The sequence below is a fragment of the Eutrigla gurnardus genome (assembly GCF_963514095.1).
Source record: "Eutrigla gurnardus genome assembly, chromosome: 20".
Taxonomy (NCBI): domain Eukaryota; kingdom Metazoa; phylum Chordata; class Actinopteri; order Perciformes; family Triglidae; genus Eutrigla; species Eutrigla gurnardus.
In genome coordinates, this window is record NC_139931.1 from 20,707,058 (window position 1) to 20,731,761 (window position 24,704).

The following is a 24,704-nucleotide window of genomic DNA, read 5'->3' on the forward strand; positions in this document are numbered from 1 at the left end:
GGGGGGGGGGGGGGGGCTATGCAGAGTCGAGGTGAAGTCTGAACAGGTGAGGCTTGAGCCTTTTTCGGAAGATGGCAAATGACTCTGCTGTCCTGACATTAGTCGGGAGTTTGTTCCACCACTGAGGACCAGAACAGAGAAGAGTCTGGACTTTGCTGAGCGACATTTGTTTGATTTCAGCGATGGTGGTACCAGCCGGCCAGCTGAAGTAGAAGAGCGAAGTGCTCGCTTCGGGGCATGAGGTTTGACCAGTGTTTGAAGGTAGATGGGTGCCGTTCCATTGATGGCCCTGTCATCATCTTGAATTGAATGCGTGCTGCAACAGGGAGCCAGTGGAGGTCACGGAGGAGGGGGGTCACGTGGGAGAATTTGGGTAGATTGAAGATAAGGCGTGCAGCAGCGTTCTGGATACGCTGCAATGGTTTAATCGCAGAGGCCGGGAGTCCGGCCAGGAGAGAGTTGCAGTAGTCAAGGCAGGAGATGACCAGTGCTTGGACCAGGAGTTGCATTGCATCCTTTGTGAGGAGGGTCCGAATCCTGCGAGGGCAAATCTGCAGGATCAGGCCACAGCAGTGATGTTGGGGGTGCAGGATAGGAAAGGTTTGGGCTGGCCCTGGTCATATGTAATGAAAGTCACAGACTGAACTGCACTTTGATACTGGACAAAAGGTACCAATGGGACAGAAAAGGAGAGAAATCTGTTTATGTCTGCGTGACTACAATGTCAGTATGACCAATTATAATTGTATCAACAACACAATTGGCCGTCAGATATCTAACAGTGTTGCCATGAAAACATTAGCCTCGACAACAGCCAGAAAACAAATTCTGTAAAGTGTAAAGTGGAAAAGTGAGGTCATTTCTGAGAAGTAGAAATAAGAAGAACAGGCCCACGTGGCTGAATTAAAGTATTGTCTTTTGGTTTGGAGAGCTAATTGGACCAATGATGAGAAAAGTATTTTTGCCCAACATATTTATTGGTTATTGATTACACAACTGGAACCTGGTATAATCTGGTATTGTTATTATCGATATTGATAGCAACGGTGCGTCACCTGTGGATATGAAGTAACGCTTTTATTCTGAAAACATCCTTTCCGCCGACCAGATCTAAAGAGAACTTCCGGTTTGTGTAAGGCGGAACAAGCGGCCCTACGGAGGGAACAAAGGACGTCTGAGTGTGTATGTTTCCAACCCAATTACTTGAAAATGTTACATTTTAAAATGTGTTACTTTGGTGTTGAACCGACTTATGTGTATTTATTTGGCAGTTAGCGTTAAACTAGCTACGCTAATTAGCTAATGAATGCTACCCTCATGTTACGTTAGCGGGAGTTAGTATTGTTCGTTAGCTTAGCTTCAGCGCAACGTTTTGCTAACATTTTGCTAGCGTTGCACACTTATGAAGTGTGAGCCGGTCTGCATGGACGCGTGTTTGTTTGTGTTTTGGGGGAGTACGTTGCTTTGAAATATATCAGATTAGACATTTATGACATTATTTTGAGGAAATGGTCTCCTTCTCTTCGCAGATTTGACTTGAAGGCCAAGCCGGGTACACTAACGGTTTAGTCCCGTCAGCCATTGTTATCATTCGTCGGTAGTCGTTCATTTTAAATAATTTACCGGACTTTTGCGAGTCTGTCTACAAAGCTACTAGCTGTAATAGTGGAGGGGTTGCAGTTCACCTAGTTTGTGTGGCTGATTGTTTTCCCTTGTGTTTTCCAGGTTAACTAACATGGAGTAGTCTGCTTTACGCAGCCTCGTCTCACGCCACGATGTCAAGTAAGTAAACATGTTCTTATAACAATGTTCCAAAATAAAGGTCACTCCATTTCTGTGTTCCTGTTATTGGGGTTTAGGCATATGCGATAGTTATCACTAGTTTGACTATTTTTCGTGTGCATACAATAAATGATTTAATGGTATAAAATAAAGATGATTCTACATTAAAATAACTATCAAATCTAGAAAGAGGGTATGAGTGGAATCATCAAAATGGTTTGTACTGGGTGTAGCTCAGCAGATACAGGGGGTCGTCCTTTAACCACAGGTTTGATCCCTGATTCCTACTCTGTTGAAGTTTACTTGAGCAAGACACTGGACCAGAATCTGCTCCCCCGGCACCGATTACATGCATAGGTCACCGTCATGTATGCGCCCAAGAGTATATTTAAAATCACATTCTCAATTAACTTGGAATTACGTAGAATTACTTTACAATTATTAAAAGAAAGCTTTCAAATTTTGTTTAGAATAACCAAAGAACCATTTCTGCTATCTGCATAAACCTAAATATTCAATCAGGCATAACTTGAAACCCTGTTAAGATCGCAATCATGGGGAAGTGAAAAATAGAACCGGACTTAAAAATACAGAATGCAAACTTTTTTTTAAATGTATTTATCTCTTATTCAAGTTTTGGTTAGGTTAATGTTAAGTGGTACCAGTATGTTTCATGTACAATTTTAAGAATTGTGTGACATTATTGGAATAAAATAGTGAATAGCAATTATTTTGAACAGGATAATCCTGACATAAGGTTCTGATTGTCCCATGCTACTATGAACATTGATGCAATATAAACAAAGATGAGGTTAGCCGGGCTCCTAGACTGATGATTTGAATCATCATCATCAATATTGAGTTGTATCACAATATTACGAAAACAAATAAATACAAAATTTAATTAATTCAAGATCATACAAAGTGTAGCAATAAAATGCAAAATACGCACATGGTGGGTTATGTCAATAACAGACTGACATTGATTTTTTTCTCACCCAGAACGACCATCCTACGCCCCTCCCCCTCCTCCCCCACCCACCACAGTAAGTGTCCAACTTGCAGTTCTCGTGTCAGAATTGACTGAATTTACAAAAAGGCCATGTTAGTTCTGTACACTCTTTTGGTTTCTTTTTTATCCTGTTTCTTTGCCGTCTTACTCCCTCCACATATTTTATATTGCTTTTATCGCAATTCTTTCTCTGTCGGAACTCACAGAGGTTGCCCCAAAGTTGTTAAATTCTCCATCATCCTTCTCGCAACTTCTTTTTTTACTGTCATGCCATCACTCATTTATGAAGGGGTCCAATGCGCCCCATGCACTTTTTATGAAGAACACCTGAGTTAAGATCTTATTCCTTTTTGGTGTCAAATATGGGCGTTAAGCTCATGTGTACAGCTACAGTCAACAAGCTTGATGCTTTTCATTTCCCTACGTTCCGCAGCAGGTGAAAGCACAGTTTACAGTCAGATTGCAATGTTGCGGTGAGATAGCCAGGCCATGTTCCAAGCACCTGATTTTACGTGCAACATTCACGCTGTGATTGGCAGCCTGGCGGCCGGTCGCCTTTTTCTGCCTTGCATGACGGCATCATGGAAAACAAATAAGGGAAAAGATGCACGTATATTTTCAGTTTCCCTTTTTTTCACGTGTTTGTGTTGATCCCTCTTCCTCCTCTTGTTTGTAAGCCATTTCTCATTCGTGTTTTGTCTCATTTGTCTTCCATCAGCAATTGCCTTCCACCCCAGGCTTTGTGGGCTACAACCCTTACAGCCATCTGGCCTACAACAACCTCCGGCTGGGAGGGAGCGCCGGAGGCTCCAGCAGGGTAATGAATTGATGGAGGGATTTGGAAAAATAAATTTGAAAGGGAATGGGTGCAGGATAAGTGGGGGGAGGGGGGTAGTTTGACACTCTTTGGTGGCTAAATATAGGGGCACGGGTGTGGGAGGAAGAGTCCCAAAAAGGTGTAGAAGGTGAAGGAGAAATAAGATGCCAATAGATGATCATTGAAACCTTTGAGCAGAAGAAATGGAATAAGACATTGGCTGTATTTGTGCTTAGTTTCATAAGCAGCTCCCAGTTTCTTTTTGAAACGGTTACTGTCATTTCCTCAGTCTTTTAGTGAAAAATGCTGCCATTGGGCTCAATGATGCAAAAAAGCTAATGCAGTCTAGTTTGACACCACTTCTGGGATAAGAAATAACCTAAAGTATTATCAGGATGCTGCATTAGCTATAGTTAAATGTCATTTCTGAACAAATTACAGTGTTATTAAACCGCAAACATAGTTTACAGTTACATTTTTCTGACAATGCAAAGGAAAAATCTTAAACCACGTCAAAATTGTTCTGACTCATTCAGATTTTTTTAATGCAGGCAATATAATACTTTTTAAGTCTGTGGCACCAAACATATGTGCTTTCCTTTATTTAGAAGGTAAAAAACTAATGTAGAAACATATACATTACTGGGGAAACTGGTCAATCCTACTCATTGATGATTTATTTATTTTTATTTTATTTAAAAGCTTTATGATAACTACAAACTCATTGCTGCAATCTTAATGAGAGCAGGACAGTAATATTAGGCTATGTTTTCTATCCTCAGTGTATGAATGTCTGTTGTTTTGTTTTGTTTTTTATGCTTAAATGGTACTAGAGGCAAAATGCCACTCCGGTTTTGTTTCAACAAGTTGGCCATTTGGCTGTTTATTTGATATGGTTAATTGAAGCTGCACTCTGCACATCTGTAAAAGGTCTGCCTCTGCCCTGTTGATGAGACAGTGGAGTGACACAAGATTATTAAAGCAGGACATGAACCGCTTGCTCTGAGCTGGTTCTGGATCAGCACAACTCCTTTAAAAAAAAAAAAAAAAAAAACAAGGAACATAACAATGCGGCACTAATTACCGACCAAACGTTCTGATAAAATGAGACTCGGCATCTTTTCTGAATCTGTCCAAGCATCTCCTGTAATTCATCCAACACTTAATCCACCAAAGAGCACGTTTTTAAGTCTTATTTTACCGGCGTTCTCAGGAACCTGAAGTGGACTGAAGGAAAATAATTCCCTTCAAGACGAGACAGAACTTTCTACAGTTACTGTGGCGTCGTCCTGCTTTTAGCAGCTTTCCTTCATCAACTCACAGAACTTCATCTGAATTTATTATCATTTTGTGTGTTTTCTGTTTGGAAGCCTCTCCATCTCTCATGCAGCAGCAGTACCACTATCCAGCTGAATTATGACTGATGGTCCGGCAGGGGGTGCTGTTTTACCAAAAAAAAAATCATATTTAACGCTGTTTAATGTGACATTTGGTTGCAAATATCTACATTTTAATGAATTAGAACTCTTTTAATTAATAGGAAAACACATTTTAACATCCATCTCCTGTCATCTATTATTCCATTACTTTCCTGACATTTTTTTTTTATTTCTGCCGTGTTATCGTTTCAGTATCGGTATTGAGATATTTGGGGATTGAAGTTACCATTTTGGTATCATGACACTATTGTACTGTCATGTTTAAATGTACACCGTTATCTGCCTTTAAACAAGCATGAACAGGCCACACTCAGCTGATATGTAATGATTTGGTTTTCTTTTCTCTCTCTCTCTCTCTAAACTTTTCTGTTTTTTTTTTTATCTCCCCATACCTTCCATCCTCCCAAACAACCCCCATGCCCCTCTTTCTCTGCCTTCCCTCCACAGAACTCCTCAGGCATCACCGTCCCAAAGCCTCCCAAACCTCCAGACAAGCCACTGATGCCGTACATGCGGTACAGCCGGAAGGTAAGCAGGAAGGTAAGACACCCATCCACGGTGTCTGCTTTTACTGCTTGTCCTCCCATCCCCTGAAAAGTTGCAGGGGTTTTAGGGTGGGAAACAGCCAAGCCATGACGCCTTCATCGCCACCTCAACCACCTCGTGGAGCCTCTCCACTCTCTTACCCCGTTGGCTCACAGTAGCCTCTTATGTTTGTCAACGATAAAGAGAAATTACATCTCCTTGTCTTTCCCTCTGCAAGCATGATCTGCTCCTGCTTCATTTCCTCCTTGTGCTTGTTGCTTTGCTGCTTCTCTAGTTTTACAGCTGAACTTTAAAACAAATGATTCCAACATAAAGACAGAATCTACTCTAAAAGTTAATGTTCACAAAAACCTGATGATTCTGTCTTTAGATATATTTCATTCCATTCCATGCAGTCTTTTTGCAAAACGCAAAAGTTAATAATTCTGTCCAATAGATGAATAATCTTTTTTTCCCTCTTTCCTCTGCACTTTCCCACATTTATTTCCTTCGCTGTCTTACAGTAGCCTAACATGCCATTGATTGCAGTTGCCCTGTTGTGACCATATGTTATTTTTGTGTGTCTGTGTGTGCGGCTTGGCTTTGTGTGCAAATGCAAGGTATGGGACCAAGTGAAGGCATCCAACCCGGACCTGAAGCTGTGGGAGATTGGAAAGATTATCGGGGGGATGTGGAGAGACCTGACTGACGAGGAGAAGCAGGACTACCTGAACGAGTATGAAGCCGAGAAGGTGAGCCGACAGAAGCGTCCTACTTATGACTGCAGTGTTTTTATTTCTGTACACGGTTCAGTTGGGTTAAAAATGACAAATGTCTGCCACATGCATACAAATGCAAAGAGTTTCCCTTTTCAAATACTGTTTCAATCAATTAACTTGAGAGCAATTGAGGAATGGAAATTTGCTGTTTAAAAAAAAAAAAAAAAAATCTAAATTAGGGTTGGGATAATTAGGATTATATTCTGGATCGATAAAGATACAATAATACAATATTTATTAATCCCCAGAGACGTTCAGATCATCTTATTTGATATTAGATTGTTTTTCTCTGATGCACTTAAATATCTTAATAAAAAATAAAGTAATAGTAGTGTAATTTTAAGCGTTTTAAGCATATTTGATGATTATCAGGATAATGTGAATTGCAGTTGCCAGGATAATTGTGACATGAAATGTCGATGCTTAATCAAAATTAGGTATTTTCAAAACTGACATTTTTGAATGTTTTCTGACATACCAAGTGATGCGGTGGGGTCTGACAACATTGCTGAATAGAGCCTGAATGCATCATAACGTCAACTCAATACAACTTCAGTGAACGTCGGTATCTGTAAGCTCCGTTATTCAGCCAATCAGGACTGAGCTCCCGCCCATTTCAACACAGATTTCCTGTTCACAACGTGGATTGCGACTACAAAGTGTTAGTGCGATAATGAGCAGCAGTTGATCAAACAGGGCATCTCTAACGGCAAGCATGGAGGTTCAAGAACAATGCTGTCTAACAGCTGAGTTTGGCTGAGGGCCGAGTGTGAAAACACCCGTAAATATGTTATCTTTGTCCAGTTGCGATGGGAAAATCAACGTCAGTAGGCTGTAATCTGATGTGTAATGTTTCCTTTCTCTATCTCAGATTGAGTATAACGACTCTCTGAAGGCCTACCACAACTCCCCGGCCTACCTGGCCTACGTCAACGCCAAGAACCGGGCTGAGGCCGCCATGGAGGAGGAGAGCAGACAGAGGCAGAGTCGTATGGACAAAGGAGAGCCGTACATGAGCATCCAGCCTGCTGAAGACCCCGATGGTGAGTCGGTGTAGATGTAGACCGGACTGAAGTTTAAAACACGACTTTATACTTTGTATGAGTGAAAACCTCATAATTAGTAGTTATTGTAGGCCATGTTTCTATTAGATGACACCAGCTAATTTCTCCACAATGTGTGAAGTAGTTTATACGTATTCTGCTTTCCTGAAATGACAGTTCCCACTTCTCCTAATGCTTTTGGACAGTTAAATGCATGCACCGTATGTGTATGATGATGTAAGCCCTCCTCCCTCTTCTGTTTCTCCTCGGTCCAGACTACGATGATGGTTTTTCAGTGAAACACACAGCAGCCGCTCGCTTCCAGAGAAACCACCGGCTCATCAGTGACATCCTCAGTGAGATTGTGGTGCCTGATGTGCGCTCTGTGGTCACCACCGCCCGCATGCAGGTCCTTAAGAGGCAGGTCCAGTCTCTCATGGTCCACCAGGTAGGTCGAACAAACATTCCCTGCCACCGAGCCAGGTGCTGAGTCGGTACATTTCTCCTTCTTAAAAACGTTGTTGTTTCTTTCAGAGAAAGCTGGAAGCAGAACTTTTGCAGATTGAAGATCGCCATCAAGACAAGAAAAGACGCTTCCTGGAGACCACGGACTCATTCAACACTGAACTCAAGCGGGTACAGCACTACTTTAAACTAGACGCAGCCGGCTGAGCTTTTATTCCAGGATGCTAAACATCAACCTGGACTGATGTGTAATGTTCACTTACTTAACTAATGTCAACTAATGTTAAGTAACTTGATTATTACTTGGATATATAAATTACATTCTCACATTTTCTGATTTGTAAAAGACAAGAGGAACGTTCATATTTCAGCTCATCTTCACTCAAATGTGTCGATCTCACGGTTCATTTGTAGAATTGAGTTTTTTGAAGCCATAGTTTAAAACGTTTTAAACGTGTCTTTACATTCTGGCCGTTCGTTTACACGCAGACAGCGTTTTGGGGGCTGCTAACGAAAACGTCTGAGTTAAATCGTTTGAATACCATGTAAGCTCGCAAAACCAGTCGCCATGGGAACGGTGACGTCACGGCTCCACTTGCACAAGCGTTATATGTTTTGCAGTAAGAAGGCGACATTAGCAACGGCGGTGTCTCTAATAAATGTATCAACAATCCTCCAACAAAGTGTAGATTTGCTGCATCATTACTGTGATCAGTGTAGACGGATTACTCCCACGCACCTACTGGTCTGGCAAACTCACTCCAGTGTTTTAGGTTGGTGTTTGCGGATCCCTGTGCGCGATGATCGTTTTCAAGACAATGGATCGCAGAACCTTCAAAGCCACTAGCAGAAAAGCAAAGGAAAGCGTTCCTGTTTTTAGCGAGAGCGTTGTGTAAATGTAGCCTAAGCAGCGCTGCGTCTGTCTCCAGCTCTGCAGTCAGAAGGTGGAGGTGGACATGGAGAAGCTAGCAGCGGAGATGGCTGCTGCTGAAGAGGCAGCCAGGCGCCGGGCGGAGGAAAGGGAGCGCGAGGCCGCCGAGCAAGCAGAGAAAGCTGCTCAACAGGCTCAGCAGCAGCAGGAGGCTGCTGGAAACAAAGCAGCTGAGCAGAGCGGTGCTAATGCTAACAGCACAGCTAACTCCACCTCAGGGACCAAGGAGGAGGACAAGCCCACGCCAATGGACACAGGTACCTAGAGTTTAAAATGTCCTTCTCCAGAAGGAACCAATGGGCTTGGAGCTGAGAGCCACTGACATGGGGGAGGGGTGAACTGAAAGACGGATACACAGCTTTTTGTTTGGAAACGGTTGACATGCAGTAAGTAATGTCAGCGTATTTCCTGTCAAATAGACTCGTGGGCCATTTCAAAATGTACGGGAACTATTTTTACACTGTAACAGGCTCGCTGGCCTCTTGATACTGCTCTAAAAGTACACCAGATTGATGCATTTAACTTAGAAATGTACAAAATGTTGTTTGGTTGGAGCATGGACCCCCCTTCTTCAAATGGAGTCCAGAAGATGAGTTGATTGTGTGACAGCAGACTGTCTGGTGCAGTCATTCCCAAACAGCAACCACAGTTGGGTGGCAGGAGATTTTATTAGCTGCCATTTAAAGCCACTTGTATAATCGTATGAAAGGCAAGTGTACATTCTGTAGTTTTACTGATAAAAGCTAAACACATGTCTGTTAATGAGACCAGTGAGAAATTGAGTCTGATTGAATTTTAAGATAGCTGCAACAATCACGAGCATGTCTGATGAGTCCAGTAGTCGTGAACATTTAAACATTGCCGGTGTTCATCATCGAGCCCAACCATTCACTGAATGGACTCGTGGACTCTTCCAGCTGAAAGTCACCAGTTGAACTGAAACACCATCGTGTCTGAATTCTAGAGAACTTAAGTCTGTTGGAATAGCTGAAGTGTAACAAGCAGACGTTTGGATGCTTTTACAGTTTGAACTCGGTGTTTAGAGCTTCTGACTGGTCTGGATGGAACAAAACTGTACTTCCTACATTTGCAACCTGCTGGAAAAAGGTCTGTACATAAGACCTGCAGGGATTAGGGTTTTATTGGATTGCTTAACTTTTCTGGGAACCCACTTTCTAAAATGTGACGCAGTGGTTTGGTGGATATTTGTGTATCTCTTCCCAGAATGCAGCAGGGGGAACAGGCTGTTTGGGAGGGTTTTGTCTTTTAATAGCTTCGGTCGGCGTTGTGATATTAGACTATAAACAGAAAACAGGCACGAAGTGCCATTTAAAACCCCCGTGAGACGCATATTGTGAAAAGAAGATGTCAAAAGAATCCCCTAAAATGATATCTCAGAATAAGACTTCACTGTTTGCATGACGCATATCAGATTGGGATTCTGAGGCCCGTCCACACGGACCTAAACAGTCTTTTTTCCCTGGTTCTCCTTGGTGTCGTTTCAAGAAAATCTGCGTCCAAACGAATCATTGTAAAGGACTCACATGTTACAGTACATATTCCCATACTCCAGGCGCTGTTTCTGCATGTGCATGAAGCTTGTACGCTGCATAGAAGCTGTACGTAATTGTTTTTAGTCCAGCGTAGTGGCAGAGGTACGATGGCATATTAGGGTATTACTGTAGTCAAAAAAAGAAAGGGGGATCTGGATCCGTGTCGACGGTCGGCCCAAACGTGCAAGACAAAAAAAAAAGAGGAAGTCCAGTATCTGGTTGAGTGGGTTCTCAAACTTTCATCTAATTCTGTTCTCTCTCTCTCTCTCTCTCTACCCCAACCCCCCCCCCCCCCCCCCCAGATGAGGTGGCGCCTGCAGAGCCCTCCTCAGACCCCCAGCCTGCTCCACCACCTCCATCTGACCCTGCCCCTCCCTCCTCTGATAAAGCATCCCCTCCCCCCGAGCTTCCCAGGGAGAGCAGCACTCCCAGCAGCAGCACCCCCAGTGACGACGGCAGGAACAGCATGCCCCCTCCCCCCTCAGACAGCACCCCCGGAGCAGCAGCACCTGAAACCCCAGCGGCTCAGGAAGCCAACTCTAGTGCGGCTAACGCTAACATGGCTGTAGCACCTCCACCTCCCCCCGCCTCAGAAGAAGCAGCTCCTCCTCCACCACCTCTCCTGCCCCCCAGCCAGAGCAGCCAACAGTACGATGTGTAACGTGTGTGGTGATTAGAAGTCCTCCCTGTGCTGCAGCGCTCCTCTTCCTCTTCTGGACGCAGCTGTAGTGACACTGTCATACGCCATGTTGGGACTGAGCCGTGCTGATGGCACGCTCGATAAACGCCAACATGTATTTCATACCGCAGTGAAGAAGGGTCTCCATCATCCAGCCTCACGGCCGGGCTTAGCAACATCCTGCCGGGGAATTAGGTCGTCTCTGAAATCACTTTCTCTTTAGATCAGCATGCTGCTCTGATGTGACTCAATGAATTACTGTCACCTAAGAGCACAAAATGAATCGTGTGTGTGTGTGTGTGTGTGTCTGCGTGTGAGTGTGTAGCCATTCCTCTTTTCTATTCAAGTCCCTTTTTAAAGAATAAAATAACCACATCCAGACTTCAGAGGAGATGCAGGAGGGCTGTAATGATCAGCAGGAAGTAACTTCCTACTGTCTGCTCCTGTGTATTGTCCAAACATCCATCACATAATCCTCAAGAGACCAGCTGGCAGAGAAAAGCAGCACATAATCCAAATTAAGAGGCTGGAACCACAGAAAGTTTAGTCATTTTCACACAAAACAAAATGTTATCAAAATAGTAGTTTTCCTGTTGATCATGTCATGTAAGCTATACCTCTTCATCACTCCCACGGTGTGATGGCACTGATGCCACCATCCATACTTTGTCTTTTGGGATCAGCAGGAAGTGGTCTGAAGAGTTGCTGACGACTGTTCTCACCATCTACAGGGTAACGTCCATCTTCGGTCGTAGTTCCACGTGTAAACCTCCAGAACTTCCACTGTGTCCGCTGGGATGGAGGAGATGTTTGACTTATGTAGAAACCTTTAAATCAGCCCTCCAATAACAGCAGCTGCAAACTTGAGGGGAACGTGACATGAATTGTGTCCCCGACGTGTAAAACCTGAGTTCTGTTGGTTATGGGTTTGCGTGAACTACTAGTGTTACTACTACTTTGTGTTTTTAGAGATGTAGCTATGAAGCTTTTAGATTACTATACTCAAATGCAGCCTTTGTATTAAACCTACTGGACTGTGGAGAACACCTTGTTGGTATGGTGGAAGGCACATTTTAACTATTGGTGCTCTCACGGTCTGCATGCTAAACTAAAATACTAACGATGCAACGCCTGGGTCAGACTCCCGACATAGTGGTGACCCTGACCAATCACGACTGCTCCTCTTTCACCCCATGTGATGTCATCCCTACTCAGCGGGTTGCTGAAGTACCTCTGCCATTTCTCTCCCGTCTTAAACATTGAGAGGCATGGTTGTTGTTGCCGTAGTAACGATGGTTTCATCCATTTCATAATTCCACCTCGGAGCACCTTATCCTACTGGTGATATCGTGGAGTCTTAAACTAGCGTTAGGCAAAGAGTTGAGGTCAAGAAGGACTGAAGTGTAGGACAACACGCGGTCATGGACACGTCTTTTAATGTGCTTATTTAAAGTGTGTCTGATAAAAGTGAAATGCATCGAGTGTTGACATGGATGTTTGTTCACATGTACGGAGAAAGAACCTCATAAATAGCATTTAATCTACAGAGCTGTTCTCTAAGGGGAGGCTTTATTTCAATGTTTCTCCTGAAGACTGCATATCCCATTGTACACCACAAACAGATCACATGCCACCCTCCTAATGTAACCTCACTCGTGTGCATTTAAAGGACTGTTTCTTACTTGAATTGGACTGTTTTTAGTAATATGCCTGTTTTTTTGCATCTTTCTTTTGTACTGTCTGAACTTATCTAGCCAAATAAAGATGATTTCTCAGTCTTCGGTGGCTGCGTGGCTTTTTTCTCTCTTTTTTTAACAATTAAAAAGCTTTATTTATTTATAAATTATTCACAAACAGAACTTTCTGTGAGTATCACACACTCTCATTTATAAGAATTTCAAGCAAACTCTGTTGACTTTGTCATTAAGTATTGTGTGTTTGTATTGTAGAACTTTGAGGAGAAAAAAATGAATAATGCATTTTGGAATAAGGCTGTAACAACAAAATGTGGAAAGCTGAAACGCTGTGAATACTTTCCGGATACAATGTAGATTTTTGACGGACATATGGCCACTACAACTAGTATTACAGTTTTACTACACCTTTCTCAAAACAATTAACGGCTTTCTCAAATCTGCACACACAAAGCTGAAAACCTCACACACACACACACACACACATGCTCAGCCTGACTCAAGACTCTCTTCCATCAAATCTCTTACCTGAACAAAATGGTCTCGTGTTTTCATTTGGTACCAGCCATATTTTCAAACACACAACTAAGCATTTGCAGCACACTGAAGTGCAACATTGAACACAATCATAGAAATGGAACACACCCCATTGAATGACTATGACTCTGGAGAAGGAGGATCTACTTTTTCATAGTCAAAAATAAAACACACATATGCAGCAAAAACAGTTTTATTTCGGTCCACAGAGAGAACAGTAAACCTGTCTGCTCAACCCCCCCCCCCCCCCCCCCCCCCCCCCCCCCCCCTTCACAAAATGTTTTGTCCTCTTCTTTCTCCTCCTTGTCCTCATCTTCCTACTCTTCCTCTCCCTCCTCCTTCTTATCCTCTTCCTCCTTCTTGTCCTCCTTTTCATCCTCTTCCTCTCCCTCCTCCACCCCTTCCTCCTCCTCCTCTTACCCCTCTCCTTCTCTGGTTGTATCTCTAAAGTTCTCCATCATTCACCAAACTAAACGGAGGCTGATGACACTTTCATGCTGCAGTCCTGATTACAGACGGCTCAACAGACCTGAATGTTTAGAGATTTGAATATTTATGTGTTGAAGGTTGATGCTATGAGATTTTATTGAGAAGTGTGTGCAACAACTGAACATTGTGTGTGTAGTGTTTTTAACAACAAGTTGATTTGTAATTGACGTCAGAGTGTAAAGAAGGAAAGTCAGGAAGGAAGGAAGGAAGGAAGGAAGGAAGCAGTGCGGCGACGTGCATGTAACTGAACAGTTGAGAATATCTCAACTTTTCTATGCGTCTGAGTGAGACAGGTTGCACGCCAGGCTTGCTGTCCAACAGGAAATCAATGCAACTAGCAGGAATGCAGAGGAGCGACGGATCGATCTGACTGAGACCAGCAGCACCCTGACTGGATCTGGGTCATCTGGATTCTGCGGTGAAGCTGCTAACAAAGTTAGCTTCATAAGTCAAATTTACAACTAAGTGTTAAAGTCATCTTATTAGCTAACTGCATTTCCAGGCCCAACCGGCTCAGGTTGGTTGGGCTTATGCTGATGCATGAGGGGGGGTCAAAGGTGCTTGTGCACGGTTACGGATGGCTTAGTGTGAGTGCGCCCTAAGAAACGTCTAGGATGACTGAGAACCTTCACAGACAATAAAACAGAGAGAGAGAGAGAGAGAGAGAGAGAGAGAGAGAGAGAGAGAGAGAGAGAGAGAGAGAGAGAGAGAGAGATAATAATACTATTTGTTTTTGCAAAATGAGAGATATGTATTTGTCCAAATGAAATCACCATCAAAAGTTGAGTGTTTAATGAGAGCTTACTGAGTTGAAACCAACCGTACTCCTGTGTAATATTCATTGAAGTATAAGTATTTGATCCCATCATGTTGGTATCATCAAACAAAACAAAACAACAACAAAATGGGGAAAGAAAATGAACAAACAAATGAAAAATCATCAATAAGAAATAAGGGTCCTTAACTGGATCCCTGTGGTCCACCACATGTGGGCGTGGCTGGATTTCAAGCCGTTTGTTTAGACGTATTGTTTCTCGTGGAACTCGTTGGTTGATCACCGTGGACACTTCACGGTCTGGATTTGGGTCGGGCAGGCTGACGCGCGTGCACCAGCGTCACCAGCTGGGAGGAGAGAGGCTGACCGGAGGCAGCGGACCCAGATGGACAGTGACCTGTTCACCATGAGCCGCCGGCACCGCGCGCTCCGCTGCCTCTCCGTCGCGCTCGTCCTCGCGCTGCTGCCGGACCGTCCGGAGCTCGCGGTGGCGGCGGAGTACTCCTCCAAGACCGATCTGGACTACGAGTTCGGGGACTACCGGGGGAAGTGGTGCATCGACGACCACGGTTTCGTTTACGGACTCGGGGAGGTTTACTACCCGAGCCCCTCGGCGTGTCCGTGCACGTGCACCGTGGACGGTCCCGTGTGCGTCCGACCCAAGTGTCCCCGCATCCACCCCCGGTGCACGCGGATGAGCTACAGGGCATGTTGTCCGGTGTGTGAGGCGGTGGCCCGCTTCTGTGTGTACGGGGGCCGAAGCTACCGGATCCTGGAGGAGTTCAGGGTGAGTACGCTCCTGGTATCCGATTACTCCTGAAGTCTGCGTTACATCATGGGGAAGTACTTTTGCATCAGATACGACATTGAAACAATACTGAAATCCAAGTACCCTTTCAAGTATAAGGAGTAGGCCACATTGTACTTCTTACAAAAAGTAGCCTATTCATTATGCAAAAAAGCTGCATTAGGGAGACCGGGGATGGTTGTAAGGCACCTCTCTCAGCAGAAGTCCTTGATCCCACCTGCTTCATTCCACGGCGTGCAACTACTCGGTCTGGTGTCTGGACAGTGGTGACACCAGTCTCATCCATGTTCCAGATGTCACATCCATCAAAGCTAAACCTCTCAATAACATCCCTGAGCTTCATGAAAAACGCCTCTACATTTGTACGGTTGAAGCTGGTAGCTCGTGCCAAGCTAGTTGGCTGTGCACTTCGCATGGACAAGTTAGGATGCCTTTTCATAAAGCCTGAGAACAGTCAGGACCTGCCATGCTGTTTTTATCCCATGACTGGGGATGTTGGATTTTCTACTCCACTAGAATTTGGTATGCAAACTTCCTGACCCAAAAAAAAGCAATTACATAGTAATAGTAAGTTAGTTTGTTAGTTAGATGTACCTCTTGGCACCTGAATACATTCAGAATTGATGCATACAGTACAAATTCATATTTATAACACACTAATCTGCACTTGTCAAATGCTTAGTAGGCCTAGGCTACCTCACGTGGAGCTAATCCATAGAACAAGTCAAATATTCAGTCAACATCTCCTCTTGCTGTTCATCAAAACCTTTTTGACTGCTGTGATAGCCAATACTGGGTCGCTTTCTTGACCCTTGTTCTCTGAGGTCTTGCAATTTCTTGCAGTATCTGCTCACTGTCACATGGCAGATGGAGTAGTCTTTAGCAACTGAACGCACTGTCTTTCCCTGCCTCACTTCATCTGATGCAACTTTAAGTACATGTGCAGACACACCCCTTTCCGTTTTCCCGACGCAGTGTCTTGGCATACTGAAAAGGGAGTAGGATAGAGAAAATATATGAGATGTCCTTACGGGGATGGTTGTAACATTATTTGTGAAGGTGTTACAACCCTCCCCACCCCTATCATCCATTGTTTAGCTAGTTGTACTAGCATGCTAGCTTAAAATTAGTGTTGATGAAATGACTCATATTTTAGCTTAGAACCTACTCTTGAATCTAATATAAGTTTCATAATTCAAACTTCAACACTGTTAGTACTAATCAAAATATAAACTTGGTCCAAAAGATTAGTTTCTTACCTGATTTTTTTTTTTGGGGGGGGGGGGGGGGGGGGGGGCTTTAAAACCCACACACTTCTTTCCACAGGCATGCAAATCCACATGCAAGGTCAGTGAGGAAGTAGTTACACATGGAATTGATTACATGGCTCTAATGACATCCCTTATTGGTGAAAGTGGTGTTGTTACAACCATCCCCTTGTTACATCCCCGGTCTCCCCCTATATGTATTATTATGTATTTGTTAGTGGAATGTTATGCCTGTTACTGATGGGTTGTTTAATCTATAGCAGTTCATATCTTATCATCTGAACGTTTGGTGTATAAAAACGTAAAAAGGTACTACACTCTAAAAAAGAATTCAGGGGATCTGTTACTACCACTTAATTAAATACATGGCTGCAAATAAAATAAATCGAATGTATTGATTTATTTTTAAGTTGCAAACATTATTTTGATGAGTTGTGTTGACATAATAATGTTGGTAATTACATCAACTTAAAGTCCCAGTCAGCAAGTCCGGCAGATGGAGGGCACTCTGTCAGATTTTGAATGTTTACAACTCTCAGGCTCCTCCCCCATGACCACCGAGCTCCTTCCCTTCGTGCCCTTTGAAATCCCTTAGATCACGGCACCTTTGAAACGCGGGTCTGATGTTGACGCTGGTTTTTATCATGGGCACCGTCGGCATCTTTCTTTTTTTCCTTCTTTTCCACCTGTGTTTTCCTTTCCTTGGTTGTTTTGGACCTCCTCGTTTTGGTTTTTAACCGAGGAATTGGAAGCTTGTTGCTACTTCCCTCCGCCTCCCCCCTGTGATAGTGGAACGACCCGAGGGGGGAGGGGCTCTGTGTGCACGAACACAGCCCTGCGTTCTGCTTGGACAGGATGATCCAGGCTCTGTCGGATCTTTGCAAAACAAACAACAGGCTCTACGCACGTAGAGGCGTGGTTTTTTTCTTTCTAAAACCGGATGATTTATGTTGTTTTATCGGAGCATAGTGTCGGCTTCAGTGAATATGATCAAAAAAATGTTGCCCACTGGGACTTTAATATTGTGAGTCATTTAAACTCAAAATTCTCTGTAAATTAATTTCAAACTAAATTCAAGTTGCAGTAAATTAATTGAATTGGCTTGATGACTTAATTTTTCACAACCTTAAGTTCAGGATTTCAAGTCCCCTCCCCTGCCACCTTAACACGCCTGGACATGTTCAGACAGTTAAGACGTTAGAGAACCTGAACAAATATATACATCACAAAGGACTCATTTTCAAGGTGAGTATCATTCATTACAAAACATTTCGACTAAAGCAATGAATTTGGGCATATTCTGAAATGTGATATGACCAATACTGGACTAATGTACAGAGGTTAGGCTACACCTGTAAGTTGATGGAATATGTTGTACTACTACATGTAGCTAACCCTAGTCATATTTAGCAGTGAAATTTGGCGATCCTACCCTTTAGTTTAGCGTATCATCATTATAGTCGGAAATCAGTAACTGCTGAGTCAGGCTCCCTCTAGTCTAAAGTGTTTGACCAGGTACATTTCATTACTGCTGACTCACAATGGAGGATCAACAGGCAGAGAAAGAGACCATTCAACTTCCAGTCCAAGAAAAAGAAACAACAAACTAATGGAAGTGAAGAAGGAAAGTCATCAAGAAGCAAAGTGACGCCAACGAGGGAAAAAAACATTATCACAACTGACGCATACAGTCGACACTGTTGGGTTTCCAAAGGAAGGAGGACGCTGTGAGAAGCAACATATCTCAAATCTTATGGAGTACAACTTTAAGATGTCAAGATGCCCAAAATATCAGGAATGGGATTCTGTTAGTATCTCCCAAACATTGTGTGTTAAAAGGTGTGTGCAGTTTTTGTACATTGATCTAAATGTTTGTTTATATTGTGATAAAAAAAAAGTTGCAGGATCAAATGCCATCTCAAAACTCAAATGCACTTCAAAATAAAAAAGTGAATTGCCTAACAATTTTGTTGTTAAATTTATTCATTTCATAAAAGCTTCATGAATAACAACATTTTAAAAAGCTAAATTAGTGAAGAAAATATAACTGGACCAACTTCATTTTTAAACCATTGTCAGCTTAAAAACTTCATAATTATTGTAATTAAGTACATAACATTTAAAGTAATGTGGAAAAACTAGTTGGAACAACTTCATTTTATGTGTATTTAACTTAAATAAAACATGTTTAATTCTACCATTAATTAAGTAGTTGGTAATTAAAAATACCTTTGATTGCAGAAGAAAAGTGAATCCCCCCAACTCATTTTATTAGAAGTTGACATAACTTAAAAAGATCGATGGAAACTGTTGCATTTGTTTTCAGAGTGCAGTAACTTCAGGGGCCTGTACTACGAAGCAGGATTTGTGCTTAGCGAGGTAACTTAAGCGTTAACCCTGGGTTTTCCGTCCTACGACGCTGGTTCACTTCTTACCGGGGTAGATCGCCATGGTAACTTACACTGTGGAGCTAACCTGCTCCGGAGCAGGTTATGTTCCTGATAAGAGATCAACGTGGAGAAATACACCGCCTACTGACCAATCAGCTGTCTTGGTGCGCGGATATATATAAAAAAAAGAAGCTCGGTGGATCGTGAGAGGGTCTCGTAGGAGAACTATAGAGTGTACAGAGACCGGCAAAACCCTTTTTCTGTCCCTGACGATGTTTTATATGAGAGATACAGATTCTCATCGGAGGGAAAGACTTTTCTGTGTCAGCGTTCAGCCTACTGACCACTTTGAATTATGTTTTTATATTTATTTGATTTGCTCCCAAATCCGTTTTACACCACCGGGATTGCAGCTGAAAGAATGAGATATATGCAAATATTGTCATAAACCACGTTATAAGAATACATCCAAGCAACAAATTCATTATTTTAAAGTTATGTGTTCGGCCTTTTATTGCTGAAGGACATCATAAGAGTTAAAGGGACGAGAGAAAGTGACGACATGATTTAAAAGACGGCCGCAGGGTGGATTCGCACCAGAGAGCCATGGTTCATAGGGTGGTAACGCTATCAGAGAAGTTACTGCTATCATTCAATCAGTCAGATCTACTAGTGTCCTTATGATGGGGCAGTCATATTATACTACTACTAATACTATTAATACGACTTCCGCATTCACACAGTCGGCGAGTTGATAACCAGCTTCGTGTGACCGCTTATCTCCGATTGCCTTTGTTAGGGTTACTTAAGCTGGATCTCTGAAAGATACCCTGGGTATGTTGAACTCGCTTCATAGTACAGGCCCCAGCTGTGAGATAAATATACACATGTAAAGTAGAATGGAAATAGTAAAAAGTAAAAGGACCTCATAATTGTACTTGTGGACGTTCCACCTTTAAATGCATACTTATTGGCATGTAAGCGGCCATGTTGTTTTCAATATCCTATCATATTATTTGTTTTATCATTTTGTTCACAGAGGGTGTGGATAATAATAATAATTGCATGTGGTGGGTTCCCACTGTGTGTGATGGGTCAGTGAACACATCAGACCAGACAAACAAAGAAACTGACCCCAAGTCAGTTTGTGTTCTTATTTTAAGCAGTTTTGTGAAGGAATATGCATCATATAAAATATCAACTACTATAAAAATGGATTATATAATAATAATAACAACAACAACAACAACAACAACAACAACAACAACAACAACAACAACAATAATAATAATAATAATGTAGATTGACATGAACGTGTCACCCAGCATGACTTTCAAACCAATATATTTGATCTGGAAGGATGTTTCATGTCCCGGGAGGACATCATCATGTTACAAAATGGAATTTGGTTTGAGGCAACAAAACTTCTTAGTTAGGTTTAAGAAAACAGACACAACAGGTGTATGTACGTTTGTTTTACTATAAATGTAAAAGTATGTCGCTCTGTCTGCTTTTTTGTTTTTTGAGTCCCGTGTACAAAATAATAACAATCAAATGCTTTGTGTGTTCCAGTTGTCGAGGTGTGAGCAGTGCCGTTGCCAGGCCAACAGGGAGGTGTACTGCAGCATCTCAGAGTGCCCGGCCCCCCACTGTGTCAACCCCACCTATGAGTCCAACCACTGCTGCCCTGTCTGTAAGACCGGTATGCTGCTCACACTACTGTTCACACTACTACTACTACTGTTCACACTAGTAGTGCTGCTCGCACTACTACTACTGTTCACACTACTACTACTGCTCACACTACTACTGCTGTTCACACAACTACTGCTGTTCACACTACTACTACTGTTTACACTACTACTACTGCTCACACTACTACTGTTCACACTACTACTGCTGTTTACACTACTACTACTGTTTACACTACTACTACTGCTCACACTACTACTGCTGTTCACACTACTACTGCTGTTCACACAACTACTACTGTTCACACTACTACTACTGCTCACACTACTACTGCTGTTCACACAACTACTACTGTTCACACTACTACTACTGCTCACACTACTACTGCTGTTCACACAACTACTACTGTTCACACAACTACTACTGTTTACACTACTACTACTGCTCACACTACTACTGCTGTTCACACAACTACTACTGTTCACACAACTACTACTGTTTACACCACAACTACTACTGCTCACACTACTACTGCTGTTCACACTACTACTGCTGTTCACACTACTACTACTGTTCACACAACTACTACTGTTCACACTACTACTACTGCTCACACTACTACTGCTGTTCACACAACTACTACTGTTCACACAACTACTACTGTTCACACTACTACTGCTGTTCACACTACTACTACTGTTCACACTATGTTCACACTACTACTGCTGTTCACACTACTATTACTGTTCACACTATGTTCACACTACTACTGCTGTTCACACTACTACTACTGTTCACACTACTTCTACATGCACACTCATATCCCACCGTAATTCTGAATATATCCTGAACTTCATATGTGTCATGTAAACCTCATATACTATTCTGAGCTTTTAGCAGCATTGTATAGTACATGAACGTTCATATATACCAGTCTCAGTTGGTGTTTTTACGTTACTTTGTGACACGCATCCTCTTCCCTGTTTACATCCGGCGTCATAACCCAACGTACGTCGGTATCGGTGATATCAGTCCGCTTGTGCACGTCATTAGAAGGTTGTCATGGCAGCAGATCTCTCAGAAGGTTATGTCACCTCTCACATCAGCAGCTTACAGAGCTGTTATGTCATACACGCTTTCACTGCTGATGGCATTAATGGCATTAAAGTCCCTCTCTGACATCTGTGTGTGTGTGTGTGTGTGTGTGTGTGTGAGAGAGAGACAAGAAGAGCAGCAGGGATGATAACATGTGTTATGTGTGTTGTTTTTAATTTTCATGATAAAATGAAGCCAAATCAGCATCACAATCACAAACATGATTTCATGGATTGAACACATGAATGTGCTTCTCAGGCGTCTTGCTGCTTTATGGCAGAGGCAGCTAAGTTGTAGTTTCTATTTTTACTGCTGCTCTGCTGGATAGACAGCGGGACAGATGGTTAGGTATATTGCGTCATACCCCCCCCTGCCTCCCATCCCCTCTGCTGACTATTCACACTGTACATCTCCTGAGAAGAAAAAGTATTCAAGGGAAGGAGGAGTTCAATTTGCCCCCCCCCCCCCCCCCTCACTGCATTTTAGCTCAGTGTGGGGACTTGACCAACTCCAGAGTAAATGTCAACCATATAACCACCATACTAAAGCCGCGATACGCAGTATTGAGACTCAGCATATCAGCATTCATTGTGATTTTTAAAACACAAATGTGCAGTATTTTATCTGATAAAATGAATCACTCCAATCAATGTTACTGAAATGTGTTTTTCAAACCAAAAGGTTTCATTTGTGTTTGCCATATTAATATTAGATTTAAGAAAAGACTGATGCTTGGTGAACCTGTATGGATACAATATTGCGATACTACTGCTGTATCATTTCCCACCCACCTCTATGGAATTGGCAAAGAAATCAAAATACAAAGTCTCTTCTGAACCATTTTTTCGTGACCTCTTGGGAAAACGTCATCAGCTCAAGGAATGATGTGAAGGAACATTCATGAAAGACGAGCGTGGTGCTTTAGAGACTTCAACCAGCTCTTATCATCAGTAAATACTCCTGGGGGTTTCACGTAGACCAGAGCAGCCTGAGCCTAGAAGTCCCCCCAGACCACAAATGAGAGCAGAATGAACCCTCCCTCTGCTTCCACTGAGCAACAAGAACATGTTGTGAGAGTAAGTGTGCCGTGTTTCCTGTCCCTCCAGGTCCAAACTGCTTCGCGGGGAACAGGGTGATCCCGGCGGGGGGGCGGGTGGACATCGACGAGCAGACGGTCTGCTTCTGCACCTACCGGGAGGGGACGTGGCACACCCACCCCCAGGCCACCTGTGAGCCACGTCCCCAGGCCAGCGTGACGCCCGACGGCCGCACCGATTCCCCCGGGGACCAGGAGTCCAGGGTGGGAGGGGGGAGGCGGTTCACTCCCAGGCTGGATTTAATACCATGAAGGCTTCAATGAATGTTGTATGGAGAGGAAACTCCAGCTTTACCTTTCTGTATCAGGACGGCTAAACTGGGAACCGTTTCAGAACAGCTCCGCCTGGAGGAAATGTAGAATCTGCTGGTGGAAGAAGCAACGCGTCGAATTTTCAGATTTCTAATACTAGATCAGATCAGAAGTTTGGCGGCTGATATTACTTTCAAATGCGAGTTGTTTCTTCAGGTGAAAAGGAAGAATTTGCATGAAAATGCAATTTTTTAACCTTATTTTATTAACCTTAATTAGTGGTGAAATAAGCCCCGCCCACTTAGTTTCTGATGCTATGATTGTCTTGTAGTAGTAGTTTGTGGCTTTGGAATCGATTTTGCCGCCATTAAAATTATATATAGCAGCATCATGTGTACCTAGCTAGCTAGCATTAGCTGCAGCTGACTTTTTATTGTTTCCAGTTTCCTGTCTCGTTTTTAAAACAAGTATCTTAGAACAGGGGTTCAATATGAACTTGATGGCTACGTCCAGCTCAAGGATAACTTCTTCACTAGCTAATACACAAACACACATAAATACACATTACTGTATAGCAGTACTGCAGTGAGTACACCATCTGCCCCAACTTGGTTCGGTTCATACGGAAACGGCCGCTACAACAGTCACAATTAAAATGTCATGAAAAAATGTGAATCGTAGTGTCATTCAGAGGCTTCAGCCAAAGGGCCTCTAAATAATAATGATAATAAACATCCGTATTCGCAGACTATGGAGGTATCACTGAGCATATCGCTCTACAGTGATGAAGTGTTCACATCCAAGCGGAGCTCAGAAAAGGAATAAAGGGGGTAGAGGGGGGGCTCAAAAACCTCCATGGCCCTGTGTACGTTCCACTCCTATTGTAGTTCTATGGTTAGTCAAGAGCAGGTTATCTTTTTCATATCTTTGTTATAAACGTACAGATTTAGTTAGTGGCATTCTCTGTGATTCAACGCTCAGTTACCATGACACCCAGTAAGTGGGAGGAGCGGGAGTTCCCCCCCTTTTTCCACCCATCTCCCCCTCCTTGGCTGATATATCCCAAAATGTCCCTCCTCTCAAAAGGTAAGAATTAGAGCTAGTAAGTCTGTAAACTATTATGTTTGATTGAAAAATTGATGCTGTCGGCCTTGTCTAATTGTTTGTAGTCTGGATGTTCATTAAGCCCCGCCCATTAGAACTGCTATGTTGGGATGCACTTCATCTGTAGTCCAGTTACTGTGCTGAACCAAAGGTTGTATCACCACCGTTCACTATGCCCTCCAGTGGTAGGTCTGAGGAAGTGCATCAAGAATAAACGCATAGGGACCTGTATTCATGTAGCAATAATTCGAAGAAAAACGGTTAACTGTATGTCATGTCTGACTGGATGAAGTGTCATAATAAAGTACAATAAATGTTGACAACTACGATTCATAAAATAAGCTGGCAACTTTCGAGGAAACCTAGGAAAACACTTTTCTGACACTAATTGGTTCAAATCACTATTATTTTCTGGATACAAGATTCCACAGCAGCATCACGGACAACATGAACCGTGTTCAGTTCATCTCGTTGATTAG

The 24,704-nt window shown here is 42.9% G+C and overlaps 3 protein-coding genes across 4 annotated transcripts in view; 2 read left to right on the forward strand and 1 right to left on the reverse strand.

Annotated features, from left to right (window-relative positions):
• LOC311030477 (carbonic anhydrase-related protein 10-like) overlaps positions 1 to 24,704 on the reverse strand; it is a 176,317-nt gene that overhangs the window by 48,956 nt on the left and 102,657 nt on the right. The window lies entirely within an intron of this gene.
• Positions 1,111 to 12,805, forward strand: LOC311031560 (SWI/SNF-related matrix-associated actin-dependent regulator of chromatin subfamily E member 1-like). Of its 2 annotated transcripts, none has more exons than XM_084037903.1 (11): positions 1,111 to 1,182; positions 1,726 to 1,782; positions 2,785 to 2,828; positions 3,513 to 3,611; positions 5,498 to 5,590; positions 6,196 to 6,327; positions 7,226 to 7,397; positions 7,673 to 7,845; positions 7,932 to 8,033; positions 8,792 to 9,050; positions 10,649 to 12,805. In XM_084037903.1, the coding sequence occupies exons 2-11, from the start codon at positions 1,776 to 1,778 to the stop codon at positions 11,005 to 11,007; spliced, it is 1,440 nt and encodes a 479-aa protein (XP_083894029.1). In that variant the 5' UTR covers positions 1,111 to 1,182; positions 1,726 to 1,775; the 3' UTR covers positions 11,008 to 12,805. The 2 variants fall into 2 exon arrangements, with proteins under 2 accessions (XP_083894029.1, XP_083894030.1); XM_084037904.1 differs by having other exon boundaries at positions 5,498 to 5,578.
• LOC311030482 (von Willebrand factor C domain-containing protein 2-like) lies at positions 14,926 to 23,291 on the forward strand. Its single transcript, XM_084036251.1, has 3 exons — positions 14,926 to 15,307; positions 20,559 to 20,688; positions 22,880 to 23,291. The coding sequence occupies exons 1-3, from the start codon at positions 14,927 to 14,929 to the stop codon at positions 23,119 to 23,121; spliced, it is 753 nt and encodes a 250-aa protein (XP_083892377.1). The 5' UTR covers position 14,926; the 3' UTR covers positions 23,122 to 23,291.